Below are 24853 nucleotides of genomic sequence, written 5' to 3'. Positions count from 1 at the left end.
GTGCCAAGTTTCATGCAGGAGTTTGAAAAAGTAGGTTTTGGACGTGTGGCAACTTAGCGGAGTGTGGCGGAAGTGGGCGGGGCCTATGTCAGAAAGTCCAGCTGTATTTAGGGAATACATGGATACAAAGTTTATGATTATGTGATTTAAAATGTGAAGGTTACAGGAAAAAATGCGTTTGCATCTGTTATAGCGCCACCTAGTGGAGTATGTGCGCAATTTTTGGTTTAATCGGTCTGAGTCCTATTCTACATGTACTACATAAGTTTCACAGTCCTCAGTGCAATAGTTCAGCTGAAATAAATATGTTTTTTTTTTCTTGTAATAAGCCACGCCCTCTTTGACCCGTCATGACCACCTTCCATATATGGCCTCAGGAATGGCCCTACATCATACCCACCAAATTTCATGAAAATTGATGTATCCATTGAGGAGATATAAACTTCCCATGTTTATAGCGCCCCCTAGTGGCCAATGTTCATCAACTTTAGTTCACACCCTCACAGTCACATACTAACTCAGGATCTCAGGTTTGGGTTTGACAGCTTTAAATTTGACAAAGATAGGGAACAGTTCGCGTTTTCATAGCTAGCTACAAAAATTTGTTCGTCAATAATTCGTACATTTTTTGACCGGGCAAAATTCTTTTGATAACTTTACATCAAGTCCATCTTGTGAGTGTAGGTGCCAAGTTTCATGCAGTTTGGTCAAAATCTCTAGGAGGAGTTTGAAAAAGTAGATTTTGCAGTTTTTGCCCTTTTTGGTGGGAAAAAAAGTTAGCCGGAAGTGGGCGTGGCGGTGGGGTGTAGGGGTGGAGAAGGTAGGAGGGGGCCTGGTTGTGAAGTGCTTTGTGGGTGAGTATGAGGATTTTGAATTGGATACGGTGAGGAACAGGGAGCCAGTGTAGGTTCTGAAGGACAGGGGTTATGTGGTCACGGGAGCAGGTGTGGGTGAGGAGGCGGGCTGCAGAGTTCTGGATATGCTGAAGTTTATTTAGGAGATTGGAGGTTGTGCCATAGAGGATACTGTTGCAGTCGTCGACACGAGATGTAATAAAAGCATTATGAGGGTTTCAGCTGCAGGGAAGGCGAGAGAGGGGCGGAGCCAGGCAATGTTTTTGAGATGGTGGAATGCTGATTTGGTGACTTGCTTGATGTGTTGGTTGAAGGAGAGATTGCTGTCAAAGATGACTCCAAGGTTGTGGCAGTGGGGGGAGGGGAAGAGGGTGGAGTTGTCGATAGAGAGATGGAAGTCTTTGGCTTTTAGTGTTTGTCATAGTTGAGTTTGAGGAGATTTGTTTGCATCCAGTGTCTGATATCAGAGAGGCAGTGTGAGAGGGTGGAGTAGGTAAAAAATACAGTATTTCCCTCTGAGATGTAAAGTAGAAATTTAAAGTAGCAATAAATATAAATACTCAAGTTAAGCACAAGTACCTTGACACTGTCCTCAAGTACAGTACTTGAGTAAATATACTTAGTTAGGCCCTGATCACACAGTCAGCGCTTTGCAGGATGCACTGCAGAGGGTGCTGTCTGTAGCTCTGGTTGAGGGTGAGAGGCTGTCAGCAGATAAACAGAGATCTGTGTGGGTACATGAGACCCTAAAAAAGAGGCTGGATCATGGGGAGTACCACCAGTTGGTCCAGGAGCTTCTCCTCCATCATGGACGTTTACAGGCATATCTTAGGACGACTCAGGGGCAGTTTGACAACCTGCTGTCTATCATTGGGCCCATGAATACCAACTACAGGAAGTCCATTGGTCCTGCTGAGCGACTGAGCACCACCAGTTTCTCCTCCATTGTTCACAAGCTTGTTGTCTTGACAACCACAGAAGGCCCGCCCCTCAAATCATCCCATTGCTCTGAGTTGTTTTTTCAACTCCAGCAGTTCAGAGCGCTCGGGCAAAAACGCCAGACACCTAGAGCGCGGAAACGCGAGGTGCGCAGCAACACAAAAACCGTGAGCAAAAAAATTACAAAAAGCCGCCTCGCTGTGTGGCCGAGAGCTTTACTTTACATCTCTGACATTAGTGTCCTAACATCCTAACATAAGGAAACATGTCTGATGAAGGTGAAAAAGAAGGTGGTTGAAGGAATAAAAGAGGGAGGCTGTGTTTCCAGAACAAGTCCGCAAATAAGCTAAATGACAAATATTCCAAACTGTTCCACTTTTCTATATTTTGAAGTGATGAACGACACGTTAGGACACGTGAGAAGGAGTGTGCACGGCTGCATGTCAACTGGAATATTAGTGGACTTAATAGGAATATCGTCTTTTTCAAAATAAGGGCATACTCAGTGAAGAGTTCAGCATGAAAAACTGACTGGAATGTCCTAACCTGGCCACCGTACTGAGGACTACCCATCCTGAATTAGCTAAACAGAACTTTTCCTTTAGTGCCGCCCTCATGGGTTTCACAGAGTTAATCAGTATTGTGGTAAAGATCTGAGAACAGCAGAGGAGTCCAACAGTTTGGTGTCTGGGTGTGTGATGAACGTTACTGACGGGGCGATAACGTCAGCTGTTACAGGCACAAATTCTGGTCCTTATCTGTGTATGTGTTCAGTGAATGCTTTGATACATGCTTTACTTTTGTTGTTTTAGTTTGACAGACATGACGAGTATAAATATCATACTAATGACATCATGTTAGAGAAACTGATAGTTTGATAAAAAGAAATCTCACCTTGATCGTCACTTTGTAGGCCATGTACGCATTCATCCCATCACCTGAAACACACACACAACACTCCATCATCTGATCAGTATTGGCACTAAGCAGTAAAACACACACACACACACACACACACACACACAGTGTAAACAGCAGAAATCCTCTAAAAAGATAAACAGGAGACCTGATGCTTGCAGCAGGAACACACACAGATATCAAACTGGTTCAACTGGTTACTTGTGTTTTCTTGCAGCAAATCCTTGAGTGTTTCCACTGTTTGATTTACTGTCTCTCTGTGACCTGCTGCGTGTTGACACAAAGGGACTGTCGAGGGAGCGCAGTAATTAACAGCTGCACCGCCTGCTGAACATTAGAAATAAAGTCCTGCACAGTCACATCACTTATTCATGTTAATAACCTCCATGTTTATTCTTCTGTCGTCCTCATTTTTAGCTCCAAACCACTCAATGTGTTTTGAGGCCTGCAGTGACACATCAGAGCCTGCAGGGGGCTCTGTCAGAGCTGCAGAGCCTCAGTGATGTTACATCAATAAACCATTAGCACAATAATTTGGAAGCATGATGACAGTGTGAGTGAGCAGACTCTGTCAGTGTCGACGCTGCATTTTACTTTCAGACTTTCTGCTGACTGCACATGAAGGCAGAACAGCTGAATATCACCTCGCACATGTTTATTGTCCTCGGGAGGGGAGAGGAAGGGCAGGAAGAAAAGGGGCTGATGGGAAATGTAGTCTTAGTTCAGTTAAAACATATTGGAAAAACATTTTTCTCACATTGCTGTAAAAAGAACATCAGTGAGATCACTGGTTTTTCCTCATTTGGAGTACAACTCTCACTGCTCCAGGATAATCCAGGATAATCCAGGGTATTCCAGGACTACAGAGATGTGGAGTCAGTGTGTACTCACCCACTTTCTCAGGGTCAGACACCGATATGTGCATGTCGAATGAATCGCCGGCCTCCTCCTCTTCAATCTACACAAACAGGAAGAAAACATTTGTGAGAGAGAGTTGCTGCATGTTTTCAAAATTTCCAGGTTTCCAGACGTTTTCCTCCAGGAAGGTTTTGTCAGTGTGTGACGACAGCAGGCTTCAGAGGAAAAACATATACTTCTGTTTTTATGTGTATATGAAGAACTGTGACTTTAGTGTTATCTTATATAAAAATGACAAAACAAAACACAATTTCAACACATTTTTAGACGTCAAAAACTTAAACTATTATGTTTGAATAAAACAACGGTCCCTCCTTGGCCACCATGAGTGATTCAAAGGAATCTGTATTTTAATTTTTGTTCTCAGTAAAAAACACAACCTTAAAAACTTAACAGCATAGCTCAGTCAAAGCAGCAGAATAATGGGAAACTATTTTAGGTGTAAACATTTAATAAAGGGCTAAAATTATATAAAATAAAATACTGGCAGTTACTGAGATGATAATTCTGGTTTCAAGAAAAAAAATCTCCAAATCTCGGTGAACCGAATTTGACCAAAAGACCAAAAGTGCCCCGTGTAAAAATCAAAAGTGTGTGTGTGCGTGTGAGCGCCGTCACCTCATCAAAGGAGGAGTGTGTGAACATGTCGTCATGGGGGAGGCCAATGCGAGGGGTGATGACGGAGGTGGGAGGAGTGATGGGGGTGATGGCGGGCGACGGGCCGTCAGACAGCAGGACGTCTCTCTCTGGGCTGTCCAACGAAACCTCCTCTGTGGCCTCTGCGACAGGACGACAGGACAGACAGTGTGTGTGAGGCTTTTTTCATACGAGTTGATACTGACAGTTACGCTTAAAGAATCATTTGAAATTCTCTTATCCTGTTGACGAACATAAACCTTGTGTGGTGACGTACCTGCGAACAGGTCCTCTGGATCGTCATCGAACAGTGAATCCTGTTTGGGTCCATTTGAGTTGGTGCTGATGTCTTCAGCTGGTAGACTGGCTGGTCCTGACTGGAAACACACACACACACACACACACACACACAGAAAAAGGCAACCACCATTTTTAAAAGTATAAAACAGATATTACAGTGACATTAAAGATCATGGATTACTAGAAGCTATAAAAGTTAATTTCAAAAGTTAATGCAAGTTAATGCAAGTTAATGCAAAATGCTGTTCGTTACGTTATCTTACTTACTGTTTCTGCTGACATCATAGTTTGGGGTTTATCACGACTAACATTTGTGTGTTTTGGTGCACTACAGTGTGAGAATACATTTCCAGAGGTCTGGTGTGAACAGCAGTGCAAAGTAATACTAGTAAAAATAATAATTATAGCAATTTGTTAAGTTTATTTATGATTATTCAGACGGTTGCCTGTTGTTGCACAAAATATTTTTAAATATTTACATTTTTCTCAGTATATTTGGGGGGATATTTTAAGCATATTTATATATATTTAAAATATACTTGTGGGGAGGTTCCCCTCCAGAATATCACATGTAGAGGCACTTTGTAAGTTAAAGGTTTACGTAATGCAGTCATAGTGACAGTACTTCTTTCTGGATCCATGTAATAAAGGGACACAGAATTCCACCTTAACAGCAGCTGGACATGCACATCATCATCATCATCATCATCATCACTATACCTCCACAGTCACTGAGCTAAACTAACCCAGCTTTCTTGAGTAGATGCCATACATGCACAGACTCAACACATTCCACAGAAGAAGAAAAGGAAGTCATGTGTCATCCCTCCTGCTGGACCTCAGAGCTTCCTGTCAGCAGCGGTCAATTGTGTGACATCACAGCAACGGTCAACGCTCCTTCCAGGGAAACAGTCTTCACATCAGTGATGAGTGTCTAACGCTACATTACTGACATCTGAGGAAGTTTGTGGAAATCAGTTAAACGCACATATTCCAGATAGTCTGCTGGTTTCAATACAACTCAAGATTAAAGGTGCAGTCCACAGCACTTTGTCCCTGATCAGCTGTCCAACACTTTGATGTGTGAGACATGCTGAAAACTACACGTCAGATTTTCATGAAGTTCAGTGATCACATTCATGCTTTAGGGGTGGAAAAAACATAGAGAACTTTACTTTTTATATTCACGGAAATGTTGGCGCACTGAGCGACCTGTTGAAATGTGTTTGTCACTGCAACAACAGCAGAGAATTAACAGATTAACGTTGTTCCCTGAGGTCATTCAAAGTAGAGATTTCTGTTTATTTAAAGCAAATCTGTAATCAGTATTTATAGTTATGGTCTGGCTCTTTAAAGCAGAGGTAGACAGTTTCATTTTGGCATCAATGAGCCAAAATCCCAACATAATCTTTGAGTATATTGTAAATCAAGTGGACTGAGAGAAAACTAGACTTCTCATTTTCACATTTATGTAGCTAACGTTAGCTAGAGCCTCACAGTGTGTCCTCCGCCTCACTCCCCGCCGCTACAGACCACCTCACCAGGAGAAGAGCGGGGAGCAGCTCCAGAGATGGACCCCCAATCAATGGCAACATGAACCTGAATTCAGGCAGCACAAACCTCAGCTCTGGGGGACCGGACAGCCCCAACTCCCCGCCAGATCAGCAAACTTTCTGTTGCTGCTGTTACAAAAGTTAGACATGGGGCTGCTGCTGGCCACCAGCCTGCTGTGACAGCCAGCGCTGGGAGGTTTGCACTGGCTGACTGGAGCCGCTACAGCTGCCTGCTCAACCCAAAAGAGCATTTTTGTAACTAGCTTTAAAGATAGTCCTAGAAAAACCTCTTTTTAAATCTCACAGCAGTGGGTCATACGCATAACATGTCGTCAAAACGTCCCACCTGTGGCGCCCATGATCCCATCCTGCCAGCTGTCTCTTTTATACAGATGTTGTTTCGGGGCTGTTACGACCGCCACTGCTGGCTAAAGGGCGATACAACTCTGTCCCCCCCATGCCGTGATTTTACGTTTTATACAGAACGGTGAGGCGGCATAACAACATGTGATTCCCACCTTGAAGAGGCAGTCATAAGGGGCTAACAAGACCGCACTGTCTTCATGATGGGGGTCTAGAGGCTCCAGCACAAACAAACCACAGGGTCATCGATTGTAAAGTTGTACCTTGCTCAAGTTTTTGCTGCAACGCTGTGTAACTTTATTGATCAACACACACTGTGTTAGTCATTCAAATATGTGCAAGCTCAGAGTCCTGGTAGATCACTCTGTAGTGTGGATGCTGTATTTGTGTTTACGTGACAATCCCAAAGACGGAGGATAAAATAATCTGATAAACCTTCGAACTAAGGGATCAATTACTCAAACTGGATCATTTTTCATTGTTTGAAGAAGCAGCAGCAGCTCCTTACACGTTTTAATGCAGTGCCATGTCTGGACTAAATGACTGGACGTTAATGTGAGAACAGTTTCTTTGTGTTCGACCTCCCGCAACCACTTGTGCTGACGCTTCCTTTCAGGAAAGCACCAAACCACCAGCTGGTGCTCCAAACACAAACACTGAGAAACAATCAGAAATCAAGTCAAGACATTCAAACATTCCTCCTCTGCTGCACATCTGCAGTCGACAGTTAGTGGATCACATGTGCAGAGAGTGTGTTGCAACTTTACACACACATACAAACACACACACACACACGGAGCAGCACTGCTTTATGGAGCGGAGAGTTTTATGAACATTTGTTACGAGTTACAACTTCAAAGAAAGAACTGACTCGAACACTCTGACGAACTGTTAACGTTTAACATGAAGGAAATGAAGCTTGTTGCATGGGATGTATTTTGTGCAGTGAGACGCTGGAAACAACTGATAAATGCTTTGTGAGAAAACGATGTGTGGAAAACGGACTTTTGTGCAAACTGTAAAACACCCGTTAACAAATACCGATCATCACACTGATCTACATAGGGAGCATGTTTCCACATTCACGTTTTCATCTCCGCCATCGTCATTCGCAGCTCCTCTGCGACCAGAGTGTTGAAAAAAACTGTTTGTTTTTATTCAGTGTATTCAGTGGTTAAAAATCAGACAGAACCATTTGCGTTTTTGCGTTGGCCACCGTAGTTAGCCGCCCCTCCACACCAGAAACATTGATTTTCTAGAATGAAACTGCTTCATTGAGTTTTTACTGAACCCTGTCTGTTTCTGCTTTCTGAACGTCTGGATCTTAAGTTATCAGCGTAAGAAGGTGAGCACACATTAGCAGGTGCCTGTCTCTGACATGCCAACAGCATCAGATAAACTCTGATCTGTAACGTGAAGCTACTTTATTCAGTGTTTTTACCGGTTTAAAATCACCTCAGGTCTCAAAACGAGGTGTACGCCACTTACACCCTAAAGCTTTGATGTATAAAAACAGACTTGATGGGAGAGACTTTGACCCACGCTTACCAACATTTTGGAGATGGGAAATTGGCAGCACAAATGGTGAGGTGAAAGCCTGATTGTAGAAAGTGTTAAATATTTTTTGGCGCACACATTTTTGGATTTTGTCTGTACGTACATTTTTAGTATGGATCCTCCTACACACTGTTTTATAAATGTGATTCCTGGTCTTGTTGTTTGGACAGAAGGAGACCTCTGCGGATAATTCGACTGAAGGAATTCTAACCAGGAGAAGTTTTATCTGGTTGCAGTCTCTACTCCTCACCACTAGATGCCACTAAATCCCCCTATAATCTTTCATGCTGTTCCTTTAAGGAATAATTCAATCACTTAGCTTCTAAAAGTATCATAAACATAAGAAACTTGTCAGGTAAAATCTAGGGACCAAAACTTTCCCAGATTTAACTGCGGAGTGAGCGCTCTTGACTGCAGCAGCATGACGGAGGAGGGGCTTTGCACCATAAGGCTCAGAGACAGAGGAGGTGGTGAATGAACTGCTGACAGCAACTTAATACGACAAAGTCTGTGACTTTTGTTCAATATGTAGTCTGCAAATATTTCCGACCGGTCGTCAGCGCCATTAGCTTGTTTACTATATTACATGAATGTCACAGTTGCGCTGAACGTGAAATATTTGTCCTTCATCCTTTGAAACGTTTAGGGAGTTTATTCAACGAACAGGTTTCTGTGTGAGGTGGGAAACACTGACTGAAACACTCACCTGCTGCTTCACAAACAATAAGACAAACTCACAGAGCTGTTGGCAGCAGGATTCAAAGGAGAGAAGAGGAAGATGGAGAGATTTTAGCTGAGCGCATAGAAGGAGGAGAGGAAATGAGTGATGACAAAAGGAGCTTCCTCCCTCCTTACTCAGCAGACACACACAGAGGGGTCAGAGGAAACTCTGGACACACACACACACGAATACTGTGACCCTCAAACCCTGATCTGGACTCAAAACCAGGAGAAGACAAAAAGCCTCAGGCATGCTGAATAAGTCACTGCTCCAATATCTACTCCGAGACTTTTAAATATCAAATCATACACATCATAAATCTCTCACTAACCCTCACGCTGCAGTGTTCAAACAATGCAAGTGTCTGAATCACATATAATTAAACAGAGAGAAGCTACAACAACCTGTGACCACTGAGGCCAAACTCCAGCTCAGAAATCCAGAATTATTACCAACTTCTGCTTATTGCAGCGATTCATAAATCAAACTAGAAAATATGCAAGAAGAAACAATAAAGCCCATATGCATTAAAAAATACTGCTAGCTGCTAGCGTGGCTACAGACTGTGCAGGAAACAGCAATGTGAAAAGGGAACACGAGGACACTACAGAGGAAACTCCTGTCAGAGCTGAATAATGCTGACACTGAGAAAACACACAAAGAGGTGCAACTGGAATCAGGGGCGCTCCGCTGGACCACACGACCACAGCGTGCCTCATTTATATCAGCCATGGAGGACGAAATACTGGAAACAGCTCACAGGTCGACAGTAGCAGACTGCAGTCAACACAAACGTTATGAGCTGCATGCAGGAGGATTTATTACAGGACTGAGTCAGTGTTATCTAGGTGTACCTAATAAACTGACAGCTGAGTGTGTATTGCTATCAGAGGAGAGTCTAATCAAACAGGAGGAGACAAAGGTTATTAAACGCTCCACTTAACCCCACTTCACTTTAGAGTGCTCAGACTGTGTGTGTGTGTGTAACATCCTTTACATGTTTTATTGGTCCTTGTGAGGCAGCCCTGAACACACACACACACACACACACACACACACACACACACACACACACGGGTCATTGAAGAGTGCTGTTGTGACACTCAAGGAAGACAATCATCACCAGGAATGAAATCCGGAGTGCTGACATGACGAAAAGAGAAAAACAGGCCTCTGTGTGTGTGTGTGTGTGTGTGTGTGTGTGTGTTGCAGTCTGGCCAGTTTGTTACGACACAGCTGAAGCAGAAACTTTTCTCAAATGAGTTTTAAACTGATGATCTGAGATGTTTCTACAGACAGAGGTCTCACTCCTCTCACACTCCGTCTGCCTGCTCAGATCTTAAAGTCAGTTCACCCAAAAACAGCTTCATATTAATCAATAGCAGTATCTAACTAATGCTGCATATTCAAACTCAAAACCCTTCAGCTGTCAGTCTGACAGTGATATTTCAGGAGATCTGGTGCAGCCAGATGTCCCATGGATGTGTTGGGCGACCTGGATACAGTGTTGGAGTCAGGACCCCGTTCATTTCTTCAAGACTTGCTCAGTTGCGCACGAGGCCAAACTGGTTCAAGTGGAGAGGAGGCAACAAGTGAAACAGACTGCCCTTGCAGACTTTACATGAAGATGGTGAACTCATCACAGTACGTTCAACTATGGGCCTTTTCACACCTAGGCCGTCTGGTCTGGACTTTTGGATTTTCCAGTTTGGTCGGCAGGTGTGAAAACTACCCCCGGACCACGGTCCGGACCAAATGGCCGAAATTGGGTCCGGCCAAAAGAGATGGTCTCGGTCCGGACCAAACGGAACACTGGTCTGGTCCGTTACTAGTGTGAAAGCATTTTTTAGGATGGTTCGGACTTTCGGACCATTGACAGGAAATTCTGGTGCACCGGTTGTTCATTTCCGCCTGGAGAGAAGTCAAGTCCACCATCAGAAATGAGCCGTCCCTTTCAAATCTGAGCAAACTGGCTTGATTTCATTCAAAAACGGGAAGAAGGCAGTGTGCAACAAAAGCAAGAAAATTAGTAAAAAGGAAAAAAAATCATAAAAACAAACAAACAAACAAACAAACAAGAAAATGACCTGGAAAAAGTGCTTAAGAATTATTTTAAAAAAATGAGCAACAAAAGAAGAAATGACCCAGGAAAAAAATTGCAAGAAATTGTAAAAAAGAGAAAATTAAAAACAAGAGTTAGAAAAAAGAAAAGAAAGGTAAAATCAAAAGGAAACAAGGAAAAAAGTGCTTTAAAATAAAAATACAAATATTTTTTAAAAAAGAGCAACGAAAGAAGAAATGACCCCAAAAAAATGGCAAGAAATTAGAAAAAAAGAAAGTTAAAAACAAACAAACAAAGAAATGAACTGGAAACTTACAAATTCTAAAAAACAATTTGTAACAGAATTTAAAATGTAAAAATAACAATCACAGTATATATAGTTCTCCCTAGCTTTTTCTTTTTTACTAGTTTTTTTTTTTTAAATATATATTTTCTGAATCTTTTCAATTTTTGGGACATTTTTTTTTTACCAAATTGCTCGTTGCCTTTTTCCCTATGTTTTTGAGAGATATCGCACCAATTAGCCGTCAGGGTTCAGAGGGTTAAACACTTGTGAAAGGCGTCTGAAAGCAGCACAGGCAAAAAGTAAAATGATCCAACTCTGAACCACAGTTAAAAATTAAAGCCAAGTTGGGGCGTCGGTGGCTTAGTGGTAGAGCAGGCGCCCCATGTACAAGGCTGTTGCCTCAGCGGCCCGGGTTCGACTCCAGCCTGTGGCCCTTTGCTGCATGTCACTCCCTCTCTCTCTCTCTCCCCCCCTCACGCTTGTCTGTCCTATACATTAAAGGCTAAAAAGCCCCCAAAAAATATCTTAAAGAAAAAATTAAAGCCAAGTCAAAAGGCTTAATCACCACTTCACCTAAACGTTTGTTGGCAGCACTACGCCGCCTGTTAGGAAACACTGAGGATGAAAAAGTTACACAAGTGTCATAAATTGCCACTGCTAATTTCCTTTTAACCATGAAGCTGATCAGAAAACACTCATCAGAAATATGTGGAACACTTATGTGGATGATTTGGAAAAAACATTTATGCATCAGAACTTTTTGGCCGTTCAGGTGTGTGATATCACATCCACTTTAAATCTGATGTCAAAAAGAAGTGGCGGCGTTTGACGGTGCATCTCTGGGTGTAGGTTTCATCAGCAGAGGATTTTGTCGTCATCCACAACTTTAATTTCTTCTGGCTGTTATGTCGTTATTGTAATATTCAACAACTCTCTCTTCCGCCTTCCTCTTATCGTGCAGCTCTCTGTACAACTCTGATTCCAAAAGGCTGTATTAAACGTAACTAAAGACAGAACGCAATGATTTGCAAACCCTTTTCATCCTATATTCACCTGACTACAGTCCAAAGACGAGATATTTGATGTTCAAACTGATAAACTTTATGTTTTTTGTAAAAGATACACTCATTATGAATGTGATGCTGCAACACGGTGCAACAAAGTTCAGACAGGAGCAACAAAAGCCTGGGGACGTTTGTGGAACGCAATTTTAAACACGTCAATTGGTAACAAATGATATAATAGCATCATTAATCGTTATAAAAGGGGCGTCCTTGAAAGACGTGAGAGGAACTGCAGGTTTTGGCGCTTCAGTGTTGGCTTCAGTTTCCAGCCCTGGAGTTTGACGCCTGGTTGCTTCCAGTGCAAAGTTCAAAGCATCTGAGGGGATGGAGGTGCATCATGATGTTGTTAAAAGAAAAGGTGATGTCACACCGAGGTAAACATGCTCCTGTCCCAACGTTTTGTAACATGTTGCAGGCGTCAAATCAGAATGAGCAAAAAACAATAAAGTTTATCAGTTTGAACCTTAAAGATCTCGTCTTTGTCCTGTAATCAATCAAACAGAGGTCAAAAACATTCTGGTTTTATTTTACACAGAATCCCGACATTTTAAAAACCAGGATCCTTTATTGTTTGTTGTTCAGCTCCTGTCTGTATAAAACTGCTTCTCTTTGTTCTCTGCACTGGGTGGAAATATATTATGAACTATTTATACTTGTCTTAACTTGTAGAGGTGGGGGGGGGAAAAAACCATAGAGCATATTGTGATATTTCGGTGTGGCAATATCATATCGTCACACTGTGCCAAGTATCAATTTTTTTTTATCATATCAATTATTAATATTACAGATTCAAATTAAACTCTAGGTCGCCCACTGGAGTAATATACGCAGTTACATTTTCAGTCCACTACATACATTTTGTTGCTGAAAAATGCTGACAGAGTTTTTCCTTTGGGGACAAAATTTACAGTTGAAAAAAAGGTAAATCAATTTATTTTATTGTAATACTCAGCATATCACCACATATTTAAAATAGCATTAATATTGTATCCTGACTATTGTATCCTATTGTATTGTAGATTGCCACCTCTACTAACTTGTGTCAACATGATCGGCCAATAAAGTGGATTTAGATTCAATGAATTTTCCTCCTACAAGTTTCATCGTTGTTTCTGAGGAGCTGAATCATGTTCAGCAAACTAGCTTGACGACATGACCAAACACAAGTATGACGCTCAATGTATTAAACTGTGTGGACCCTGGACTAATGACTAAAGAGAAATGTGGACCCTGTGGCTGCACTAAGTGGGGGACACTGCTCTGACACAAACATCTGGGTGGTACAAGTGGAGCAGAACTAGGATTCTTTACTGAGTTAATCTCATAAATTAAGCAGCTTTTGTTTTGTTAGTTCCCGAATTGTTCTCAATAGAAAGTCGTTAAATGTAAGAGTTTTAATCACATAGACAGTTTTGTGGCTCATTTCTCATTAAAACACTACAAGAGATAGTTTTACAAAGCCAGGGACTCTTACTGTGAAAGGGGTGGACACACCTGCACAATCTAAATACAATCCAGCACAACTACCCTGCAACAAAAACTACATTTGTGCAGCCTGTAGTGGGCAGCTTCATTTAGTTCCTGTATTGTTTTGTTGGTAAATAATTAAATGTTGCATTGTACTGAACATTTCTGTTGATATTCAGGCAGTTTTTGTTGTTTTGAGTCTGTTTACTGTTACCTGAGTAGTTTCAGAGTCATCTTCACGCTGCATGAAAACACTTTGACTCTCAACTACCTGCTGGATTATTTGCCTCCACCATGGAAATTATAATTAAGATCAATTTTAGTTCAAAACATCAACCACTGCCTTTAATTAGTTCAATAACACAACAAAAAACATACTTTAATCTGCTAATGTGCACTCTGTCCGTTTTTCCAGCCTGCCCTGAATGCATCACCGCACCTGTGTGACTGTCACCTGACCGCGAGAGCAAACACACCTATTCTGCGCTTTTCTCCGCGCAATCATGACCCTCCCCGGCTCCTGTAAGTGTGTCTCTGAAGGCCACCGTGTGTGTGGTTACACAGTGAGTGCAGTGGAAACGGGTGTTTTGCTGAATGATGACAGTGCAGGGATTAATGAAACCACACACACACACACACACTCCAAACCTAAAGCTAAAGGTCTCCTCCCTGCCTGCTCCCCGTCCTCCAAGTTCTCATCTGTTGTCAGCTGGAAGCATCACGCCCTGCCTGCCACAGCTCCCCTCGGCCTCCCTTCATCACCTCCTCCTCCTCCTCACCTCCAGTGTGGCGGCCGGCTCCGGGAACAGGTCCTCCCCGTCCTCCAGCTCATGGAAGTCGGTGTGCTCCGGTGGAGGGTCCCTGGCTGTGTCCGCCATGGTCGCGTCGCTCCTGCGGCTGATTGTGACGAGTAGCTAACAGCTAGCTAACACACACACGCACACATACACACGCACACACCGACAGACAGCGAGCAAACAGCCGAGTGACAGGGCGAGGAGCGGAGGAGAGGAGGAGCGGGGAGTCAGGAGGTTTTCCCAGCTCTGTCATGTGACTAACAGGAGTCCTGATGGGAGCCAGAGAGGAGGGAAAAGAGAGGAGGGCTCACTCTGACGCACTTTCCTGACACCGAGAGTTTGACCTCAGAGGAATTTTACATCTCACACAGATAACGGTTACACACACATCACTGTTTGTTTATTTATTTATTGAAGATATTAATCAATTTCATTTCACACAAATTCACACACATTACTGATTATTTATTTAAAGATTTTTAAATTTGGAATTTTTACAAAAGGTTTTAAAAATTTGACATAATAATAATTTATTTCAATTTCACACAAATTCACACAAATTACTGTATTTTTTAGATCTCTAAATTTGGCAAGATTAGTTTTAAAATAAATTCCACAATAATAAGTAAGTTAATTTAATGTAAGAAAAAAATCACTCAAATGACTGTTTATTTATTTTTTATTTTTTTTAGATCTTTAAATTTGAAATAATTTACATTGTAATAATTTGTTAATTTAATTTCAGAGAAATTCAACCCAACTTATGTTTTTTTATTTGTTTGTTTTAAGATTCTCAGATCTCTAAATTTGGACATTTTAAGTTTTAAAATAACTGGCATAATAATTAATTTAATTTCAGATAAATTAACATAAATTACCTTAAAAAAGTTCCCAGAACTCTAATTTTGGCCATTTTTAAGATTAATTTTAAAATAATTCAAACAATAATAATTTATTTTATTTAATTTTTGTGCAGTGGGCTCATAGACTGTCACAAAGGGACTGTTCTTTATTTAATCTAAAAAATATAAGCATATTTTAAACATGTTTTATTTTTATTTCATGTTGGGCATTTTTTTTAGCAATTTTTTTTTCACAAGAAACTGACTTTGCATTGTATTTTTCGGCAAACTTAAATTCACATTTATTCTTGATTGAGCTTTGAATATAAATATTTTACCTAACAGAATTGTATTGTATTGTATTGTAATTGTATTTATCAACTGGGGACAGTTTTCATCAAGGACCCCCAAAAATGTTTAAAGGTGTAACTTCAAAAGAAACGTTGAGAGGCAGCAGCCAGCCTGGATATCAGTCCACAAACCTGCAACATCTTTTCTCAGTGCAGAATCTACAGTGATGATTTTACAATGTTAAACATATTATTTTTTTTAGTAGCTGTAATTTTATAGAAACTCTTCAATAAAGAATCATTTGTTTTGTTAACTGTTCTAAAATAAATGTTTCCAAGGTATCAAAATGTGAAATTTATCTTCAGATTCAAGGCAGTAAGACAACTAATCTGTAAAATAAAATAGAAAATAAATTATTATCATTTTATTATTATTATTTATTGTATTTACTGTGTTTATTTATTATGAATTATTTTATTTGTCTTTTTTAATAACCATTTCTGCGTCTGTGTTTGTTGACGTTGTCCTTGTCTGTCGTGCTCAATAAAGTTTTTTAAAAGAACAAAAAAACAAACCTATATTATTTCCGATCACAGACGATCTTTGTGTCGTGTCATTTTGGTCAGATCATTATCAGTGACACACGTTATAGTTTCCGTGCGGTTACAAAATCACCGGCAGCATCTTTAAACTGTAGTTTAACAATTTCAACATTTTATTTTGAAGAAGTTTTCCGGTGCTAACAGTTAGCTCCGAGGCTAACAGCTAGCTGCTCCGCTAACACGCGGTGTTTACATCGGCTCTGCCCGGGTCAGGAAACTTCACCGAGCTCAGTTCAGTTTCATTTCTGTACCGAGACATTAGCATGGCTGCTTGCGAGGAAACAGCCAGCCTGCCCACAGAGGAAGAGCTCCTAGTCCGGCAGGAGGAAGAGGAAGAAGAGGAGGATGACCTGGAGCTAGCGTTAGCAAACATGAGAGTGGAAGGTAACAGCATGACAGTGTTTATAGAGGAGCTACACGAAGTGTTCAGGCTCTGTACTGGAGTTAAAGTACTAATACCACACTGTTATTATACTTTATAAATATGTAATATAAGTAAAACTCCTACATTTAACTGTTTACATCGGTGGAAGTACAAAAGCATCATCGTTAGCATCAAAATTAGCATCAATATATACTTAAAGTACTCCAGCAGACTGGCCTATTGAAGAGTAATACTATTGAACTATAATTACTGATACATTAATGTACGTTAGCATCACTAATAAGTTAAAATAATTTCACTTAATTAATCTCAAACCGGAGAAATTCACGTTACAGCAGCTCAAGAGTCAGAAAGTGACAGAGTGCTAACAGGGTTTAAAAACATACAAATACGATTTAAAAAATAAAATAAATCTATATATTATATACACCTTTAACTTATGCAGATACTGTATGTACACAGTTGGTAGTTGCACAGGATAAACTGAAACACACAGAGGTGTGTGGTATATTTACTGCACAGATATAGAGAAATATTGCTAAGGATATGTATGTAAATATTTATGATAATGAATATGTAGAATATATATAATCTGAGGTAAAAAAATAAAATAAAAAAAGAAGTGCAGATTAGCTGTGGTGTTGTAACCTGAGGTTAAAGAGTTGCTAAAGTCGCAGCTGATAAAGCTGGAGATCATGTGGACTACGTATGCTCTGTATCTGCTGGGCAGGTTGTGAACTTCCCCCTAGGATCAATACGGTTTCATCCTAATCTGTGACATTACATCATCATCTATTTGTTGCTCACATTGCGTATTATTAATCCCAACATGCAGAGTAATTAAATTTGTGACATGTATTTGAGTAGAACTGAGGATTCCACCCCTGATATCTAACTTAAAAATACATTATTTAAACTATCTTATAGTTATTAAATGTAAACAGCACACACAGTATGTCAGAGCAGGCAGCGTCTACTTCCTGCAACTAACTTAAACAGGAAGTCAGTCAGATATTTATGTGCATTACAGGATGTGATAGTGCTGATAAGCTTGCAAAGCCGACAGCCTATATATTGCGACAAAGATGCCAAAGATGTTAACGTATTATAATATGGCGTTAAAACAGCCTTCCAGCTGCAGCTCTTTGACCCTGAGGCGAAGGGGAAACTGGTCTCGCAGCCGGAACACACCCAGACTGAAAACACACAAGAAATACATAAAACATGTAATGTTAACATGTAAAAGATGTCGAAACGTGTAGATGAAGTGACATCATCCATCCCAGCCATCAAGACTGACTCATGCTGAGCGTGAAGCGGTTTGATGGTGTGGGAGATAAAGACATTTCTCAATGAGGACGATCTGAAATGACTCAAACATTTTGAATTACTTTCATGCAGAAAATCCAAGACAATCGGATTGTTCGGAAGGAGACAGTCAAAGAGTGGTGGCAGTAGTGGGATAGTGTGACAAAGGAAGACACTTAAAAGAAGTTCAAAATAAAGGAGAAGGGATTTAAAGACGGGAATCCAACAGCAAAGCACAAGTGATTATAAGTCGGTTAAGAACAGGTCACAACAACTTGAATAGCACAGTATTTGTTTTAGGGAAACAACCAACTGCTGTACTGTGTTCATACAGGAAGTATGAGGAGGCAAAAAGGGCTGTGCGGGATTACAGACGTTAGGACAAACGGAGGTCAGGATTAAAGACGTGCTTGAGTGTAGGGACACGATGGAGGTGAGAAAATGGATGTTTAGGTTTCTGAAAGCAACGAGACTGTAACACAACAGGGTTATAGTGGACGAGTAAAGCTGTAATGCAACTTAAAGGATGCAAGCTGCCGGAAAACCCCAAAGAAGAAGAAGAAAATCTGAGACAGATGATCTTGTTTGCAGCCTATTCATGTCTCTAAATACTACGATACCCATGAGCCTCAGTGGCTGTCCCTGTGGTGAAGAGTCAATCCATCATCGTAATGTCAGCTAATTTAGTCACCTGTGCTTTCCTTTGTGTTTATTAACAGTTTTAACACCTTTTTTGTGTACTGGTTTTGTTTCCTGTCCCAGACCTGCTGCAGAAGGTGCAGGCTGTGCAGACAGACAGCACGACCGTAGAGTCGGGCGTCAACACGGAGCCGGACTGGGAGAGTCAGGTGGAGGCCATGTTGGAGTACAGCTCCAGCCTGATGGAGCGGTACGACAGTCTGATGAAGAAGCAGGACGAAGAGGGGGAGGCGCACGAGAAACACAAACAACAAGTGCTGAAGAAGAAGGAGGAGGCCACCCGCCAGCACCAGGTGAGATACACACACACACATGTACACACACACATGTACATGTACACACTGTTTTAAAGTACCCTGTAGAGTTGTTGTTGGGCTGTAACAGAAGTGGACTCCACCGTCACACTGTGACTGTGTGTTCAGGCTCTTCTGGAGAAACTGGAGTCTCTGCGAGTCAAACTGCAGCTGAATGACTCAAAAGCCACGAGGAAGAACTTCTTAGCCAAGAAACAGGAAATGACATCAGAGAAGAACAGAGTTGAGGAGGAGAGGAACAGGTAAACACCAACAACACCTTGTAAATACATGAATTGAATTAAGTTAAATTTAAAAAAAACAACAAAAAAAAAACAAATGTAAATTTAGACCATTTTAAAATGCACATTGAGCAACATGTTAGCGATAGGTAAGTATGACTTTGTGTTCCTGCAGCTGCTTCACAATAAAAGCCCTCCAGATGTGGCAATAATTATTGTGCCCCATAGATACATCAACCCAAAATGCAGGTTTGCCTGTGTGCTGTGGTTGCCCTGTAAAAGTCCATGATTCCAATCAGAAGCCCAAGAGTCGGATCTCAATTTGTGAGACAAATCACTGTAATTTTCTTTTTTGTTAAAGAGACAGTTCACCTCAAATTAAAATGACACATTTTTCCTTTCACCCGTGGTGCTATTTTGAAAATTTTTGAAAATTTAACATCAGTGTCTCTTTGCAGAAATCATAATCCGGTTACTCAAAATAATCCACAGACCTTGTTGTGAGCAGTTTCATGTAGAACTATTTTCATTCTACTAAGCTACGCCCACCAACCAATTCACCGCACAGAATGAAGCGTGCATCTACTTGACGAGAGGCTTGTGCTTGTGACAGTGTAAGATGTAAACATTAGGGCTGGGTTGAAATAATTGATATATCTGACTCAAATCAATCTTCATTTGAATGACCCGATATTGATTCATAAAATCTGAGATCCATCTTCTATATATGCTTTTTCCCACGGATGTGCGACACTTTAACTCCATTAATCTCACCAGTTGTAAACGGGCCCCAGCGCTAAACCGTAGTCTTGAAAAGCTCTGATGTTACCGGTTCTTTTATCTTTAGCTGTTAGCTTCCTTTCTTAGCATGTAGGTGTAATTTATAATCATGCTGCAGCAGCCTCTCCTCCTGCTGTCTGTGCATCGGGGTTGCTGCGCCACTTTTACGCACACACACACAACATGGAGTACAGATGCCGCGGTGGAGACAGAGAGGTGAAGATAACTTGACCTGATGACAACTACGCTTGTTACTGTGAGTGCAATAAAACCTCCACGAGGAGGAATCGAATCGGAAATTGAATTGAATCGGGAAATCAGTGGCGATACCACGCCCTAGTTGGCAGGTGTAGTTTGGTTGAGTTTTTCAGATGTACTGTTTTTGGCACTTTGAGCACCACAAGCCGGGTGCCATCTAGTTATATGATATAGGAGAGAGGGCAGACGCAGCAACTCACACCAAAACAATCTAGACTAATAAATGGCACCACAGGTAAGAGGAAAAAAATATATTTTTTGGGTGAACTGTCCCTTTAAGCTGTTAGTGTGCACACAACAAAGCAGGATAACGGCATTTAAAAAGTTGTACAAATGTCTCAAAAAGACTTCACTACACAACAGACTGGAATGGAAATAGACGAGTGTGATGGAAACAGAGAGCAGCCAGTTTGTTTCTGTCAGCTGCCTCAATACTGAATGTTTGTGGCGACTAAACTATTTTGGAACCAGATGTTTGTGTTGTACCCCCTCTACTGCTGTATTCAGCTCACAGAGCTGCACAACTGAACTGTAACCAGGACACAGTTTGTTTCTGACTGTGTGGAAATGTAGTAACTTCATAATGGTAGGTAAGTTGTACAACCTTTGTAATATCATTGAGCATTTCTAAAAAGTATCTATAGATGAGAAAAAGCAGATGATGAATTAAAATACAGACTAATCAATTAATCGTTCGGTTTTTGAAATAAAAAGTGAAAAACGGCCTTCATGTCTTCCTAAAGTCCAAGATGACATCGTCAAATGTCTTGTTTTGTCGAACCGAAACTCCAAAACCTGAAGAGATTCCGTCAACTGTCGTAGACGACTAAATAAACCAGAGCATATTCACATTTGAGATGCTGGAAACAGAGAAGTTTGGCATTTGTTCTTTTAAGAATAGTTCCTGATTAACTTTCTGTCGATCAGCTAACTGATTAGTCAACTTATTGTGGCACCTTTATTAATGAGTAAATATGTTTATGAGTCTCATCACACTTTACAGTTACAGAGAGAGAAGATAAACACAGTGTAAAATCTTTAAAACTGTTAAATGGTTGAGACTGATGAAGTTTCCTCCTCAAACTAAGTTCCCAAAAATCCCCCAAAACATGAGAACTCACCCACACACTCTTCCTCATCCCTCCTCCTCCTCCTCTCCAGGCTGGCCAAGGAGCTGGAGGAAAGCGAGAGGAAGCTCACAGCTCTCACGGAGGAGCAGAGCGAGGAGCAGCGGAGGTGGCAGGAGGAGCTGGACGAGCTGAGGCAGGATATGGAGCGAGTGAGGAAGGAGGCACAGGAGGCCGAGCTGCTGGCCTTAAAGGACGAGATCGTCGCCAAGGAGAAGCAGAGGGACGTCGCCATGGCTCGCATCGAGGCCTGGCTCAGTGAGGTACAGACAGCAGAACGTTAAGATCAATACTCAAAGCTTTCATCTGATATTCAGTCTCATAAAACAACAATAGACATGAATCAGTGTTCAGACTGAAGCTCTGCAGACGCTCTGATGTTGACCCTGTGGTTACCTGTCCCAGGTGCGTCAGTACCTGAACACTCTCCGGGTGGAGTTCCCTCAGCAGTACCCTCACGAGAGGCAGAAGTGGGAGAAGAAGGAAGGTCTAGTCCGGAGGAGCCAGGAGGAGCTCCAGAACCGCTTCCAGGAGGTTCTGCAGCAGCTGCAACAGGGCCGCGAGTTAGAGTCCCTGCCCAGGATCAACATGCCATCCCTGCCGCAGCTCCCCATGGTAAGAACCTTCATTTGTGTTGTACTGGAGAAGTGTTTATGTAGCTAACGTAAGCTAGGACCACAGTGTGTTGCCTCACTCCCCGCCGATACAGACCACCTCGCTGGGAGTACAGCAGGCAGCAGCTCCAGAGACAGACCCCCAGTCGGCAGCTGCAGCGTGAACCCCAGCTCCGAGGGACTGGACAGCCCTGACTCCCTGCCAAATTAGCAAACTTTCTGTTGCTGCCGTTACACCAGTGAGACCCGGTGCTGCCGCTGGCCACCTGTCCGCTGTGACTCCCAGCGTTGGAGGGTTTGCACTCGCCAAATTCAAGCTGCTACAGCCGCTGACGGAAGGTATATCTCCCTGAACTGCTGCCTGCTCTGATGAAGCAGTCTACAGCGGCGGGGAGTGAGATGGAAGGACCGTAGCTAGCAGTAAACACTGGGTTACTGTATGAAGCGTGTGCATGTGCCCGTGGTCGTCTGTCAAGAGGGGCTTAGGACAGACAGGGAAGAGCTGAAGGATGAGGGTGTATTGTCAGATTCTGATTTTATTGTTTTGTTTTGTTTTGTTTTTTGCCTTCCCCAGATTTCTGGGGCCTTAAGGGGACTTTTTCAAAAGGAGGTTTCAGGAGTTTAACTTGTTTAACTTTAGCTTATCTAAAGCGACTCTTTTTCCTCCCACAGGCTGACCTGCGATTCAACCAAGTGATGCAGTCACTGGTCCGCCCCCAGTTCATGCCCCCTCCTCCCACAGTTCCAATGAACCGACCCCTCCATCCCCCGAGACACCCACACTTTTATCAGCAACAGTACCAGCCCCCTCACCACCCCCAATACCGCCACCACTACACACACCGCCCACCACCACCCATACAACAGTTCCAGCCCCCCCTCCCACCCCAGCACCAGCCTCACTTCCAGCCTCACATCAGAGCTCAGATGAGGGTGACTCCGTCTCCCAGTCTCTCCCCGTCCCCTCCTGTTCAGCCCATCTACCCTGTAGCTCCATCCCCACCTGCCCCCGCCGCCGCTCCCTCTCCCACTCCTGCCACCTCTGCCCCTGCTGGCAAACTCGACAAGGTCCTGGAGAAGCTCGGAACCTGCTTCCCACAATGCAACAAGGCTCAGCTGACCTCGCTGCTCCAGCAGGTGAAGAGCTCCCGCGGCACGCTGTCTGGCATGTCCATGGAGGAGCTCATCGAGCAGGTCGGCTTCAAGCTGATGCAAAACGAGCGATCGGCCCCAGGGCCCATCAGCCGGCCCACGCCCCCTGGCCCCATCCAGAGGCCAACACCTCCCCCACAGAGAGCGCCAGCAGCAGCAGCGACAGGTGGAGGTCAACCCGTCGGGGCTCGTAAACTGTGCCTCATGTGTCAGAACCACGTGGATCCAGAGAGCCGCCACCCGCTGAGCTGCTCACACACCATCCACAGAGACTGCATCAGAGTGTGGCTGCAGTCCAGCAAGAACAACTCGTGCCCCTTCTGCCCGGGGAAGTGACGCAGGAAACGCCAACCAGACTCTGATCAGGGCCGCCACAGAGATGACTCTGATTGGCTCAACACATGTGGGTTCTCTCTAAAATACAACCTACAGTAAAAAGAAAGAAGGATATGATTTATAATGTTGCAGCAGTGGAGAGCATGCAGGCTGCATACTTTTTTCAATACCTTAGTTTGAGTAATATGATTTTGTACATTTTTTTTTTGTTTACCAGAACCAATGTTTTCGATGCGTTGTTGTTTATTGTTTGTTTTATTATTCTTGTCACATGGAGCCAAAAAAACTGCCAAAATAAAACTGTCTAAAACTTGTAAAGTAACAACTTGCTTTGAATAATTTTGCTTCATGTAGCTGATTATGCTCACATACGTTTACAAAAATACCTCATTGAATGCAGGACTTTCACATCCAGCAAACAAGTTTTACATTGTGGTATAGAGTCCGCCAGAAATGAGTCCTAAAATGCGGAAATGAATTTGTGTTTTAGCACTTACGGTTCTCACGTCTCGGAAGTCGATGGTGTTTTGAATGGGTTTTTATTTAGATGCCTGAAATAAGGTCTGTGGTTAACACAAGCTGAAGACACTTTGATGTTTTGTTCTACAACTTAAAATACATCAGTAAATACCCCACTGTGAAAGCTTTTATGTCTTAAAAAAAACAGTTGCTAACAGATGGCTAATGAGACTACAGAACGGACTTATAGTCTGACATTTGCTTTTTACTTCTGGTGATTGCATTTAGGCTTCAATAATCATGAAAGTGGTCATTAGTAAAGTTTTTCTTGCTGAACAAAACCTGTAAGTATCATAAAGGTTTGTTTGCGACAGCTCATTTCCTGCAATAATCCAAAATCTAAAAGAAAAATCCCGTAGGCTTTTTGACGAGGGAACCCGGATGACACTGACTTCCACGTCAGCCTACAGTAAAACATCATCCCTGGTGGACTCTGTTAGTAAGTAAAGGATCTAAATACTTCTGCCATCACTGATCATGTGACCAAAATAGCAACATGCTAATGCTAGCCTGACCATGTTACAGTCAGCATGAAAATCAGGACTTCTTTTTTCTTTGTAAGAGTGAGATGAGTATATGGAGCAACAGTTTATAAATGTTTTTACATTTTTATTTGTGTACACTAAAAAACGAGACACAGGATACTAATGGCTGAGCCTCAGTGGTGTTGGTCCACTTTGGACAGCTAAGCTAGATGTTTCTCCTTACTTGAACTCTTTATGCTAAGCTAGGCTAACCATGCCCCGACTCATCCACACAATGGGTCTTGTTCACAAAATGTCAGTAAATCTATCAGTAGATTTGCACATAAAAAATTGAATAAAAACCTACTATGGATTCATGCATGCTGCGGAGAATTCCAATTTGATCGTAGGCACGTGTGTATGTTCATGAATACCAATTTATCGTGAACTGACAGTGCGCTCCCGCTAGTCGGCAATTAGCATACATCCCCACCCAAGAATAGCCA

At 42.2% G+C, this 24853-nt stretch overlaps 2 protein-coding genes across 2 annotated transcripts in view; one reads left to right on the top strand and one right to left on the bottom strand.

Moving 5' to 3' along the window:
- The window catches only part of snx2 (sorting nexin 2), a 34856-nt gene extending 20205 nt beyond the window's left edge, over nucleotides 1-14651 (bottom strand). The window contains exons 1-5 of the mRNA XM_033619246.2: nucleotides 14418-14651; nucleotides 4543-4642; nucleotides 4248-4408; nucleotides 3603-3669; nucleotides 2688-2731 (exon numbers count right to left, since the gene is read on the bottom strand). Coding sequence (XP_033475137.2) covers nucleotides 2688-2731; nucleotides 3603-3669; nucleotides 4248-4408; nucleotides 4543-4642; nucleotides 14418-14516 — 471 coding nt within the window. The 5' untranslated portion in view covers nucleotides 14517-14651. The remainder of the gene's footprint in view (nucleotides 1-2687; nucleotides 2732-3602; nucleotides 3670-4247; nucleotides 4409-4542; nucleotides 4643-14417) is intronic.
- A 1640-nt stretch (nucleotides 14652-16291) lies between these two features.
- Nucleotides 16292-23684, top strand: rnf214 (ring finger protein 214). The gene is made up of 6 exons (XM_033618423.2): nucleotides 16292-16554; nucleotides 18626-18855; nucleotides 18985-19118; nucleotides 21297-21525; nucleotides 21668-21877; nucleotides 22549-23684. Exons 1-6 carry the CDS (start codon nucleotides 16434-16436, stop codon nucleotides 23362-23364), a joined length of 1740 nt encoding a protein of 579 aa, XP_033474314.2. The 5' UTR covers nucleotides 16292-16433; the 3' UTR covers nucleotides 23365-23684.
- Nucleotides 23685-24853: the final 1169 nt, after the last annotated feature.

The sequence above is a fragment of the Epinephelus lanceolatus genome, chromosome 9 (assembly GCF_041903045.1).
Source record: "Epinephelus lanceolatus isolate andai-2023 chromosome 9, ASM4190304v1, whole genome shotgun sequence".
In the NCBI taxonomy this organism is placed as follows: Eukaryota; Metazoa; Chordata; class Actinopteri; order Perciformes; family Serranidae; genus Epinephelus; species Epinephelus lanceolatus.
Note: the sequence above shows the minus strand (reverse complement) of the source record. Positions and strands in the feature narration are given on the sequence as shown.